At 49.5% G+C, this 13,341-nt stretch overlaps 1 protein-coding gene across 2 annotated transcripts in view; it reads right to left on the reverse strand.

Annotated features, from left to right (window-relative positions):
* Vwa5b1 (von Willebrand factor A domain containing 5B1) overlaps nucleotides 1-13,341 on the reverse strand; it is a 63,948-nt gene that overhangs the window by 14,750 nt on the left and 35,857 nt on the right. For both annotated transcript variants that reach the window (XM_055611201.1, XM_055611202.1), the window contains exons 9-16: nucleotides 12,691-12,801; nucleotides 10,489-10,691; nucleotides 9,953-10,067; nucleotides 9,497-9,682; nucleotides 7,262-7,433; nucleotides 5,754-5,947; nucleotides 829-1,030; nucleotides 113-433 (exon numbers count right to left, since the gene is read on the reverse strand). In XM_055611201.1, coding sequence (XP_055467176.1) covers nucleotides 113-433; nucleotides 829-1,030; nucleotides 5,754-5,947; nucleotides 7,262-7,433; nucleotides 9,497-9,682; nucleotides 9,953-10,067; nucleotides 10,489-10,691; nucleotides 12,691-12,801 — 1,504 coding nt within the window. The remainder of the gene's footprint in view (nucleotides 1-112; nucleotides 434-828; nucleotides 1,031-5,753; nucleotides 5,948-7,261; nucleotides 7,434-9,496; nucleotides 9,683-9,952; nucleotides 10,068-10,488; nucleotides 10,692-12,690; nucleotides 12,802-13,341) is intronic.

Raw genomic sequence — 13,341 nt, forward strand, 5'->3', positions numbered from 1 at the left:
AGGCCTTGGGGTGTGGGCGGGACTTTGGAAAGGAAGGGGTGTGGCCTTGAGCAGTGGGAACGGCGCCGTGCTGCTAAAGGGAACACCACCGCCCTGAATCCTGGTTGCTCACCCAGCTCTATTTCGTCCTCACGCACTGCCAGCTGTTCGAAGTCCCGGATGATGGCGCGGGCTGCCAGGTGGTGGAAGGTCTCATTCCACAGGTCGGCGTCCTGTATGTCTCCCTTCTCCAGGGCTGGCGGCTCCAGCTCAAAGCTCACCTCCCACTGCAAGCGCTTGTTGTCGCACAGACCTTTGACCAAAGCCTTGCCCAGCACAGGGCCTGGAGTGGCGGGCCTGCAGGGACTTGCCTGCCCCTCTGACTCAGCCATGGGGTCCCAGTCTGAGGATGTTTCCGTCTCGAAGGTGGGGAGTTGGTGGGATGGCTCTATGGCTTGGAGGGACAAGAAGGCTGAACCCGAGGGCCAGACAGGCAGCCACCCACAGAGAACATCTCCCTCCCCTGGGGGCAGTCGTTTCTAGAAAACACAAAGGCTAGCCCCACTTGAAGAAGTAGAAGACAGCTACTTCCTAGTGGCCTAGTGAAGCACAGGTGGTTTGGGCTTGTCTCGGAGAGGACAGAGCTACCTTTCCAGGAGCTTATCTCTGAGGGGCTGGATAGATGGGTTGAGACAGTCAGGTTGAGTGGGGGAGGTGGGACCAGAGAGGTTCTCAGAGGAAGAGTTTCACAAAGACACAGAGGCAGGTGATGGTCCTCTGTCCCTATCATCATCTGAAATTGGGCCATAGCCTTCCTGTCCCCTGGGATCTTGGACCTTGGGCACTTACCCAAGTCCTCAGAGCTTCTGCTGTCAGGGCCAGACTTTGGGCTGGAACAGGGATCCAGATCCTTCATAGAGCTACAGGCCTGGGGCTTCTGGCCAGACAGCATCAAGAGCTGGCAGCCCTGAGGCAGTAGGGAGGGCCTGCGGGCCCCTGGGCCGTGCAGCCTGGGGCCCTGCCTCAGGTCATGGCCACTGTTGAGTAAGGGCTAAGGAGGAAAGCAAAGAGCAGGGGAAGTGAGGGAGGAGGGGGGATGCAGGAGGAGGAGCAGGAGCAGGTGGAGAGAGAGGAGTACAAGAGGAGGGGGAAGGAGGGATGGCAAGGAAGGGAAGAGGCAATGAGGATGGAAGGATGAAGAAGAGGAAGGAGGAGGAATGGGGGGAGGAGGAAGGAGAGGATGAGAAGGGGGATGAGAAGGAAGAGGATGGGAGGAAGAGGAAGGGGGAATGAGGAGGAATGGGAGGAGGACAAGAAGAGAGGAGGGAGGGAGGGATGACAGGAGGAAGAAATAGGGAGGAGGAAAAAGAGGAAGTTAGGAAGAGGAGGAGGAATAGGAGGAAGAGGGGGAAATGAAGGAGAAGGAGGTGAAGCCCATGGTGGCTAGAGCCTCCTTCTTCTGCCCCCACCCCATCCCATCCCACCCCTCCCACCCGTCTCCAGACTGCACAGGTCTTCCCAGGACAGGTCCCTCAGGGACCCAGGGACTCATGACTTAGTCTCTGCCACCCATGAGAAACAGTAACCAGAAAAATCCCAGGCCATGGGTCAACTCCAAGGCACAGAGAACCATGTACCGTGGATAATTCCAAACCTACTTTCTTTTTTGGCACACGGCTTAAAACCTTCTTTGTGTGTAGTTAAAATTACCAACCCTTTCCCTTATGTCTCCCCATATGGTATGCTTAAAAGGCCTTTCCCACCCCCCCAAAATCTTCCAGAAGAGTTTTGTTATTTTTGTTTGTGTTTTTTAAGTCTTTGATTCATATGCAATTTATTTTCCTGTAAGGAGAGAGGAACCAGCTTTAACTTTGATTTTTCCAAATGCTACAGACCTCAGTGCTGTTTACTGAATACAGGGGGCTCTCTGTGGTCTATCAGTTTGCTACACTATCCTTACAGAGCTTGCATGTGTGTTTGGCTTTGTTTATGGGCTTTTTGGTCTGTTTTGATAATTTCATCTATCTGTTCTCGGCTTGTTATAAACATGCATCTGAAAGCCAAGGGGTAGATGGGAAATACCCTTGCAACATGTATGTTGGAGTTTTGTTTGTTTGTTTTTTAAAGAAAATGCTCTTGGTATAGCTTGAGCTCCCTGGGATTTCAGAATCCTGAGTCCCACCCAACCACTGATTTCTGTGAAAGCACATTTTTTTAAAAATGCATTTTAGTTTCTCTATGTGTGTTTGTGGGTAAAGCAGTGCCATCAAGCATGTGTGGTCAGAGGATGCACACGGGAGGAGTTCCTCCACCGCATGGGGCTCAGTGATTGTCATGGAGCACCAGGCCAGGCTGATAATGACACCCCAGAACGGCAGCCCAGTGCCAGGTGACCCACCCACGACTACCATGCTTTGCATAGCAGAGACTGCATGGCTGCATAGTTCTACCGTGGCAGCTCACGCCAAGACTCTAGGATCTTTACCAGCCGCTCCGGACTGCCCTCCTCCTCCTCCTCACAACACAAACTTCACACCCAGAAACCAACACAGGGAAACTCCCTTCAAGCACAAAAAAGCATGCCATTCCCTTGCCCTCTATAGCCCATTGGCCGAAGCTGCAGGAGGCACCCCTCTTACTGCCCAGCCCACTTGCCCTCTTCTGGTGTACCCAATAAACAATCATTCTTATTCTGACCTTAAAAAGGAAAGAAAAAGTTCTCTCGCATGTAATCGGAGGGAATAGACAAAGTTAGAATAATGGAGCCATGCACCCACAAGCAGTTTGTATCAGACATAGCAATAAGCTGAGCAGAAATGGCCAGAGCCATGGCAGTTAAGACAAGTCACATTTTTCCATATTCGAGGTTGGTAAATATCGCAATGAGATGCTTGACGTGTCGGGGTCTCTAATGGACAGTAAACGGGAATGGCAGTGGTACAGACTGGGACAATGGGCTGTCTGTCATCAGTTGAAATCCACGAGCTGGGTCAGTGATCCAACTCTTACAAATTCAACCCTGGGGAACCACAGCGTTACAAGGGTCTATGTGTGTCAGCTGTGTGTGTTTGCCACAGAGTAAAAGGTGGCAGCCGTGAGTATTTGTTGCGGTACTGATAATCGGAGTAAAAATCTGGAAACTGGGGAGGTGGGTGAGGTGTGGTGTCACGTGTTTCATACCAGTACTTAGGAGGCAAGGGAAGCAGGTCTCTGTGAGTTGGAAGCCTGCTTGGCCTATACACCAAGTTCTAGGCCAGCCAGGGATATACAGCGAGACCCTTGGCTTTAAAAAAATGACCTGGAAATGACATCGCCATTAGTAGGGGAGAGTGAGTAGGTTATGGTATATCCATGTAATGGAGTATTACGAAACACTGAAAAGAAGGAATTCTTCATACCAGTGTGGGAAGATATTTGAGAAAAATTTATTGTAAATTTTAAATTGTGATAGATCTCTGTGATGGCAAAAGAACCACTTGGTGATTGCCAGCCTCCCAGGACTGTTTATCAGAAAGAGTGATTTTAGTGTGTATAAAACTGAATTCAAAAGGCATTAAGAGGGACATCCTGAGTTTGATTCCTTGGACCCACATGGTGGAAGGAGAAAACTGCCTCCCAGGAGTTGCCCACATGGGTGCCCACTCGACCACCCAAACATACACAGAGGAAGCAGATGAGATCGAAATTTATTTTAAAAAAAGGATTAAGACAGTAAGTTGGAGGGCAATTTGCATAAGCGGCTATTAAAATATGCATGTGTTCCGTATATACGTGTATGCACACGGTATTTCTAGAAAGACATAGAAGAAAGTGGGTGTTGGTGTAGGAGAGGGAGTCTTTACTTGTACTTTACACCCAGCTGAACTGTTTGAAGGATTTAATTCCGAATGCTGAGCATGTATTACTTTTGTGATGGAAGAATATTAAGATAAAATGAATTTCTAGTTTCTTAGACCGCACACATGTTCTGGTAAGGGAGTGAGATGAGAGGGGAAAAAACCTTTTACAAGGTGCAGTGGAATTTTGGAAGATACCAGTAAACCTTGGGGGCCTTTCACACTGTTAAGTATATATTCGTATTTTTTTTGGGGGGGTATTATGCCTCCTCATAAAAGGGGTATTTTCCTGTCTCTAGGCCAAGGACCTGTATATGGTTCAGGGCATGGAAAGAAAAGGAGACTGGCTACTTTTAGGGTGCCTCAGAGGAGGCAGATGCCCAGCTACAACTCTCTGGCCTCTCCACGCACGGGAGACTGAGATGTTCTCTACTGACCTCACCATCACCCACAATGGGTCAGAGAGAAACGGACTCTGCTACAGTTTCCATGGCAACAGAGGTCTTGACATGCTAGCCTCTCACCCAACCAGAGTCTCTGGGGAATCTACACACACGCATGCACACACGCGCACACACGCACACGCACACACACACACACACACACACACACAGAGAGAGAGAGAGAGAGAGAGAGAGAGAGAGAGGAGAGCTGGAGAGAGACAGAGTGAGGGAGAAAGCCAGGCAGGAGATGAGGAGGAGACAGAACAAGAAGGAAGGAAGAGCTAAGGAACAAGCTTGAGAGAAGAAAGGAGAGCTCAGTGGATAGAGCTGCCATTGAAGAGCATCTCCTGCAGCCAGACACTGGACTCGGACTGCATCCTGCATCCACGAATGCCTCCTCCACCTGGAGTCAGCAACCCCTCAGAGTCTGCTGGTGGATTATGGCTCACCTATGTACATACAATTGTTCCCATTTTGTAGATGAGGCAGTTGAGGTTCAGAAACGTATGAGGAAGAGTTTGCCTGACTCCAAGACTAACTAACATATCTTAAGTACATCAGGGGTCCCTGGAAAAGCTCAGAGGAGAGCCCCCAGGGGCCAAGAGGTATGTGGCCCATATATATGTGGAGATTGGGAGGGATGAGGAGGTGGACAGACACACAGGAGAGCATGGAAAGGCTGCTTTGATCCACACTTTTAGGACAAGTTTACACCGTTTCTGTCCTGAAGAAAATGTTTACATTGTGAAGTGGTTTAGCATAGTGGCCTCCACAGGGTGGTTTTACCTCCTGACCCTGGAGACATTCTATCAAGCCCAGGACCAATCCCCATGGTGGAGCCTTGATAGCAACAATGCTGAGGTTACGGCGGGCTGACCTAGGAGGACACTGGGGACCTTTCCTGTGGTGGCTCTGTCTCCTATTGGCCTTGGGTGACTGTCATAGAAGCTGTGGAAGGAGCAGCCATGGAGAGAAAGCAAGGGCCCCGAGGGCAAGGGCTTCCTGGGTCAAATCCACAGACTGGCCGTGTGGTTCTGGGTAAGCCAGCTTACCTCTTTGATCAACTTCAGTTGCCACAAGTGAGGGTGGCTGCTCTCCAATGCCCCTCCTCTCCCAGAGGCCATAAAGTCTAATGACAAGATTCTACATTGGTATCCTGGCCTGATAGGGAAGGGCTGTGTACAGGGGCTGGGCTAGCTCACTGAGCAGTGAGCTGCTGATGAGGAAGGCATCATTAGGAGTTGACAGATGAAAGTCCAGCTAAGGATAGAGGGATGTCTTACTAAGCCAGTGACCAGCCGGTCTGAGGGATCATCAAAAGATATGCTTCAAATGAAAACTAACATTGTTAGGAGGCTGGATGTTTGTTCATCACCAGCTGGATCTGGACTCTGCATCCTCCCTGATACTTGGTGTCCCGATCCTTGTTTGTTGTGTGTGAGCATAGCCCAGCCAAGCTCCTCCCAGCACCTCCCACCCTAACCTGCTTAGGTACCTGCAGATCAATCTGCCAACACTGGCTCTCCGAGCTGTTCTGATTGTCAAGTTCTTGCAGCACCTTAGCTTTTCGCAGTGGGTATCTCCTGGTGGTCCCAGTTGGGTCGCTGGCTGTGATGGCTCGTGGGCAAGCCTTGTGCCTGGAGATCTGGTTAGTGCTGTATGCTCTCCGTCGCTGGGAGACATCCAGACCTGGGTAAGGGTAGTGAGAGGGGAACTATCAGGGTTGAGAGTAGTGGGGGAAAGAACGGGACCCTACATGCTTCCTTCCTGTTTTGAGACTCCTTTCTTACAGAAAAATGTGCAAAGTGCCTCATTTAGCATCCAAAGCCTTGCCAGGTCTGGCCCTGTTCTATCTTCCCAGCAACTGTTCCTTCTGTCCTCCCCACCGTGTGTGTGTGTGTGTGTGTGTGTGTGTGTGCGTGTGCGCGCACAGGTAGGACCCAAAGTTGAAGTCGGGAATCTTCCTCAATTGTTTTCCTCTCAACTAATTTTAAATTGGTTCTGGGGATGCAAACTCTGGTCCTCTTGCTTGTGTGGTAAGCTCTTGATTCACTGAGCCATTTCTCCAGCCCCAATCTTATCTATCTGTCTGTCTGCTTTATCTCATGTTGAATTTATTCAACGCTATGAAATGCTGCATGGATTTGCCTGTCATCTTTATGCAGGGGCCATGCCAATCTCTTCCTCGTCCTTCTGATTTTAGTATACAAGGCTGCCGAAGCGAGGCAGTAGCTCTCACTAACTGGAGCTCACTCATAAGCTAGATCAGCTTGACCAGCAGGCCCATGGCATCCTCCTGTCCCTGTCTCTCAGCACTGGTGGGTACTAGGGATCCAAAATCAGATCCTTATGCTTTCCCAACAAGCATTTTACCCACGGAGCCATCTCCCCAGCCCCTTTTAGAGTTGTGGTGTGGTGTGGTCAGAGGGAACCAGAACTGGATGAGTAGCCAGTGACAGAAGCTCTCTGTGTGCCATGCCTCCACAGCTTTACAAGGCTGCTTCTGCTACCAGGAACTTCCTCTCCCTTCCCACAGTCCTTAGACTGTCCTCAGTCATCTATGATCTTGAGCTGATATGCTTTTCTCTCCCGGGTTCCCTGTTGTGGTCTCTGTTCTTCTGCCTTATCAGAGTTAGGGTCTAAAGGGGGCTCTTAGAAGGCAGGTACCAGGTGGGAGCTGTCCTAACCCCTCCCCCACACACTCACTGTGCTTCTTGTCAAAGAACCAGCAAATGCCCTTTGAGAATGGCATCAAACTCTACAAAAGCAGATAGGTCTATGTTGGCCAACTCTTTAACGTTCAAGAACTTAGCTAATTGCTGAGGTTCTACAGTCTTTGTCTTCTCTGTACAGCACACATCATCATATCCACACCCACAGCTGCTAACTGGTCCCAGAGATGGTTTCTATCAAGTGCTTAGTGCATGGTAAATGCTCAACATAAAGTAACAATCGTTATGGCCTCCATGGACAAGGGAACACAACAGGAAGCAGAAGACCAACCATGATGGGCGAGGGAGTCTCCATCACATGGACAGGCATCTTTGGTATGCCCTGGGTTGAAGTTCTTGGCACAGTTTGCATTGCCTGGGCTATGGCCCTCCTCCTGAGAGTGGTAGAAGACAGAGCTGTTGGATTCCTGAGCATGCAGCATGCCATACTTTCGCCTTTTGTCCTGGAGACAAGAAAGAGAAGAAGGGTGAGAGTCAAGTCAGATTCAGTAAGGACTTCCATAGGCAGAAAAGGGTGTGCAGTGGGCCTTGGGGCAGGAGTCCACCTCTGAGGGTCTAGCACAGTAAGGAATAAGTGCTTGCTTGTTTGTTTAGGGAACTGAGGTTGATTTCTGATCAAGAGACCGTGAACATGGAGCTGGATATTGTGGCTCTCATCTGTGATCCTAGAACTCCAGAACTGTAGCACCAGGCTAGCCTGAGCTACACAGCGAGTTCCAGGACAGCCTGGGCTACAAAGTACAATTCTTTCTCAATAACACAACACAAAGCAAAAATGTGAGAGAGAGAGAGAGAGAGAGAGAGAGAGAGAGAATAAAATCTCTTCTTATGGTGATATTTAAAACATTGACTTCACTACAAATATTTTTTAGAAGTGTAATTCTAAATGTCACTTTTGTCTCCTAATAGATAAACTGTGTCCTTTCGTTCTACTCTTCATGACATAAACACACATACACACACACACACACACACACACACCCCACACACATTTGGAGGTCATGTTTTATCAGTAGCTTGAATTTTGTCCTTCAAACATCCTGCCTGCTAGCCATTCCCTTCAACATCTGGCTGCAGGATACCACACCACCTTTCAATGGGAAGCATTTGCATCATGGCTTTTTGTCTTTACCGCCATAAAATCTGCGGTCATAAATCCGCCACACTGTTGCTATACCCCAGAGGCAGCATCTCAGGAGTGACACATCAGGACTGAAGGATCTGTTGTCTTTCTAATTTCACAAGTTATTTCTAGATTGCCTTTCAGGCAAGTAGTGGCAAGTCGTACTCCCAGCAACAGCGAATGAAGGTGCCGCCCACCCAACACCTGCCCATAGCTGAAGAAAACACGGCCGGTCTCATGGGTGAAGAAAATAGAACTTTGAAAAATGGTGCATGCAGGTAGGTGCATTTGTGTGCATGTTTGTACGTCTGTTCACACACACGAGAATGCACATGTGTGTGTGTGAGTGTGTAGAAGCCAGAGGGCAACCTTGGGCATCGTTCTCAGCAACATTCAACACTGTCTTTTTGAGACAGGGTCTCTCAGTGTCCTAGAGTTTGCCTGGCTGGCAAGCCCCAGGGACAGGTCCTCTTGCCTCCACCTCCCCAGCCCTGGCATGACAAGTAAGTGCCACAATGCTTCCTTGAATATGTGGCTTCTGTGGTGGAACTTGGTTCCTCAGACTTGTGAGGCAGGCACTTTATCTTGCCGAACTATTTCACCAGCCCAAGAGAATGAATCGATGGCTTGGTTTGGGTCCCTTCTATGGGCATGTGTGTCTTTCAGGGCTCCAAGTACAATTTAAAATTAAATAAAACATGGCTGTGAGAAAAAGCCTTTTGTTTAGAAGTTACATAGTTGAATAGCCCACCTTCCATAACACACTTGTATTAACCATTAACAATCTTGGACATTTCATAAAGCATTCTGATTATTCCTGGAAACACGTTCGATACATGGCCCGTGTTCCAATTAAGAAACATTTCAATATGGTGAACGGAAGCTGCCCAGTCTAGCCGAGCGAACCTCCAGCAGCTGGTCATAGTCCCCTTAAGAGTTCAGTAATGCTTACTCTCCTCGGTGGCTTCCCTCTTTCATTTCTATCTATTTTATTTTTTAATGCATGTCTGTTTTTGCATGTATGTTTCCGTGTGTGGGTACACGTCTGTGGTGGGGTGGCCCACACATGCATGTGCAAGCCAGAGGACAAGTGCATGCCACTCTACCTAGCATTTCTGCCCAGGGATTGGACTCAAGTCCTCATGCTATAGCACAGAGAGCGGTCCACCGACTGGGCCACATCCCCGCCCCTGGGCCACACCCCTGGGCCACGCCCCCAGGTCCTCTGGGCTAATGTGCTAAGTTCATTTTATACTTCCTAACGCCTCAAAAACCTGACCATGATGAGCGCTCCTGAGAGGGGGATTGAAAGAAACGTAGTGAGGGTGGGAGCGGAGAAAGGAGAGCTCCTCAGACAATCTCCCACGCGTTTGGGGTACTTACAGAAATGGAACTGGAAATGTACAAGGAGGCATCACACACAATGCCATATTCCATCAGCCGTTCCCCAGGGAAAAGGGAGCTGGTCCTGACAGGAGAGATCAGGACCTCCGTGGTCTCAGGGAAGATCCACTCCACGGTCACGTCACATAGCATCGGGGCCATGGCCTTCTTCAAGGATTTCATCAGCTGTTGGAGAGCGTCAGAACAGAGTAGGTGTGGGTGGGTGAGGAGATAAAGATGAGCTTGAGGGGAGGAAGGCCCAGCAGGCTTGGGGTAGCGGGTCCAGCAGTGGACACCCTCCTTAGACTCTTGGAATGGATCTTTGCCGTCATGTCTGAGCATAGCATTTTATAAAGGCTGGGATTGGCCCAGAGGCCCAGCGTAGAGCTCATCCTCTGGCCTATCTGAGCTGCCGATTCGGCAGCACTGGGAGACCCTGGAGGCCCTTCCGCATACCTTCGGTTGCAGCCGCTCCCCCTCCATCAGAAACTCTGCGCTGCCCTTGGATACAGACGCCAGCCCCTTTACCAGTCGGTAGCAGACACTGGGTCCTATTCCAAAACTGTAGCACCTGGAGGACAAGGACAGAGGCTGCTCTGTTTCATTGTCCCCAGTGGGATAAGAGACAGAGCATGGTCCAGCAGAGGGAGTTTACAGATGGCCCAGTCTCCAGACAAAAGGCTAGGGGGGAAGATGAGCTTCATGGACAAACAGACGAACACTCACACACACACACCATTCAACTCCCAGTCAATACTCGAAGCTTTCCCTAAGCTGCACTTGGACTTGCAAACTATGGGCGACTTTCCCCTCCTCATCTTAGGAAAAAAAAAAAAAAAAGACAAACTTGGAAAGCAGCCCTCAGCATCCTGGAAACAAGGCATTCTGGGAAATGTAGGCGCTATCCTCTCCCACATTTTACTCTGGTTTGGATGCCCCCAAGCTTAGGCAGCCCAGAATAATCTGACCCTAGGCCTGCAGGCTGGGCTGACCTGGTAGAAGAGGAGTGAATCCGCACCAGCTCCAGAACCTTCCCAGTGTTGTTCACAGCCCCTTCCGTGATCAGGAAGAGGAGCCGTGGGTGGCCTGGGTGCAGTGGCTGCCGGACGATCCACTTGAGAGGGGAGAGGAGGTTGGTGTTCCCCATATCAGCCCGAAGTCTCTGGATGCAGTCACATGCTGTGGCCAAGTTCTCCTGTAGGGAGGGACCATGGCAGGGCAGGCAGGTCCCAGGTTCGCCTTGTGGCGTGGAGTCTCTAAATACCCCACGCTCCCACGCCGGCCCGGGCTGAACTGTGTTCTCTGGCTCTTAGTTTGGCCACACCCCTGCCCACCCATATGGAGAATAGCCAGCCACTTGATGTAATTTATCCCCATGTCAATGCCTGAAATGCAGAACAATGACAATATTGTCCTTTCTGGATTCTTCTTTAGAAATATAAGCACCTCCGAAAAAGGTAGAATTCCTCAGCACAAATAATGCTTCCTGCCTGGTAAGGGAAGCAGGTGACACTGAGGCCATCCTTAGACAGGACCATTGAATCTGACTACAGCATCTGACTCCCATGGCACTTTGAGAAGAATCTTGCTTCCCCAATTTGTGCTTTGGAGTCCCTCCCTCCTAGACGAACCGTGTGCACCCTGACTCCCCAACAGGTGGATGGTATTGCAATGGGAGTTAATTCCCTCTGGACACAATCTCCTGCCCCCGGCTCAGAAGACTCTCTATATCCATGCTTGGAAGGGGCTTAGAAGGAATGGTCAATACTGAGGTTGGGGGGCAGGGTTCGGTTGGTAGAGTGCTCACCCAGCACACAGGAGAGCCCTAGGTTCTATTCCCAACCCCACGTAAACCAGGAGCGTTGGGAGCACAGCTGCAATCCATTCTGGAGGCAAAGGCAGGAGGATTAGTCCTTCAAGGGCATCCTCAGCTATTAGGGAGTTTCAATTAACCTAGACTATGCAAGACCCTAATTAAAAAAAATAGTAGCAATGATCAATATTGTCAATATAAAATCTTACGATGAATGTGTAGCTTTGAATGCATCCTCAGGAGACAGGCAGCGATGCATGGGAAATCCATAAGCAAAAATGACTAATTAGAAAAACATGGGACCATGGAAAGGCCAGCCTCCAGGCTTCATAACTAAATCCCAGTCTGTTTGTGGTGTGGGCCAGACAGTCATTAAAATGTTGTAGATGGACATTTTCTGGCATGAAAATATGTTCATAATAGACTAGGGAAGTAGGTTGCATCACAGTATGGAAGACCTAATTCTGACTTTTAAAATCTGTGTAAACAAATGCACAGAAGGTGTTCTGGAAACAGCGCTTCTTTCCCTCGTCATTTTTTGTTTGTTTGCTTTTGTCTGACTGATGTAATCATGGGACATTTAAAAATGGTTTTCCTGTTGATTATCTAAATCTAACAATCAACAATCAACATGCATTTTCATTCTTTTTTATTTGAGACAGGGTATCATGTTAGCCCGAGCTGGCCCCAGAGTTATTATATGGCTGAGGCTGACCTTGAACTCCGGATCATCCCAGGGCTGGGATTGCAGATGTGCCATCATGTACCACCTGGATCAATATGTATTTCTCTTTTATTGTGAAAATTCGTCTAGTCACTTTTAGTAGTAAGAGGCAATAATATCCCTCCTTCCCTTCTGCTCTCCACCCTCCCTTTTGTCTTTCCTTTCCCCCTAGGCTCTGGGTAGGAGGAGGATGCAGTTTTGCTGATGGGTCTAAACTCCTTTTGTCCCCTAAGCCTTAGTCTTGCAAGTACCCCCACAGCCTCTTCCACAGCCACTTGGCTACCTAATTGTTCTCCTGTCTGTCACCATCCAGGTCTGTAGTTCAGCCTTGCAAGAACCCATGGTCTTCAAGAGATAGAGGCTGTGGTGGCTAGCAGGCCATGAGCATAATAGATGTGTCCCCTGTCCCTTGTCCTCTGCCTCTGTCCCTGCTCTCCAGCCTCCATGTTCTCACAGACTCTATTGTAAGCGATAGAAGATTTCTGAAGGCCTCAGCAAGCATGGTTTCATTTCGGTTTGCTGCCCAAGCTGTGATTTGGGCTCTCCCTGGTTGGGCAGCATCTGAGGTTGTCCCCAGGATGAATCTTTGCTGTTCCCTCTCTTTCCCGTTCATCAGTGTCCATCACCCACCCAAGCCCAGAATTCCCCTCTTCTTACCTCGTTGTAGATCTGACTGGAAGGAAAGATTGTCTTAAATGTGGATCCAAAACCAATGACATTGAAGAGACAGGCTGGCACGAGGCTCTTAAGGGCCACCAACATGGCCTCCTGCCAGGTAAGAGAAGGATCCTTAGGACTTAGACAGGGGCCCTGTCACCGCGCACCAGTGTTGCTCTTTTCAGCATGGAGCCACCTCCAAAGGGACCTGTCACCCTGCCTGCATCCAGCAACTCCTTCTCCGTGTATCATACAGTCTGCTGTTTCCCACTAGAGACTGACCCATCAAAGCTCTCAGCATATGACATATCAACAGGCCTGACTCATCAGAGCCACTCTGCCATGGCCTCGGAGTCCCATCACCTCTTGCTGACTTTCAGTGGTGACGAGAGCAGGGTCTGCCCATTCCCCTCTCCACCAAAGCAAAGTTGATGTTGATGGGAGGTCATATTGTTGGTCCAATGGCGTCTGGCCCTCATCCAAGGCCCCTGCATCAGCACCATCCTGTCATTAACCAGTGACAGATCCCCATGGAGGTATCTTTCGTTAGTATTTATTAGGTGCAAATGATGTTACTTCCAGAGTCTGCCTTGCTACTCAGCCCTCAGCAGCAGGCCCGTTGATATCCCCATTCTACAGATGAGAACATGA

The sequence above is a fragment of the Psammomys obesus genome, unplaced genomic scaffold (genome assembly GCF_907164565.1).
Source record: "Psammomys obesus unplaced genomic scaffold, mPsaObe1.curated_primary_1811, whole genome shotgun sequence".
NCBI classification, from domain to species: Eukaryota; Metazoa; Chordata; class Mammalia; order Rodentia; family Muridae; genus Psammomys; species Psammomys obesus.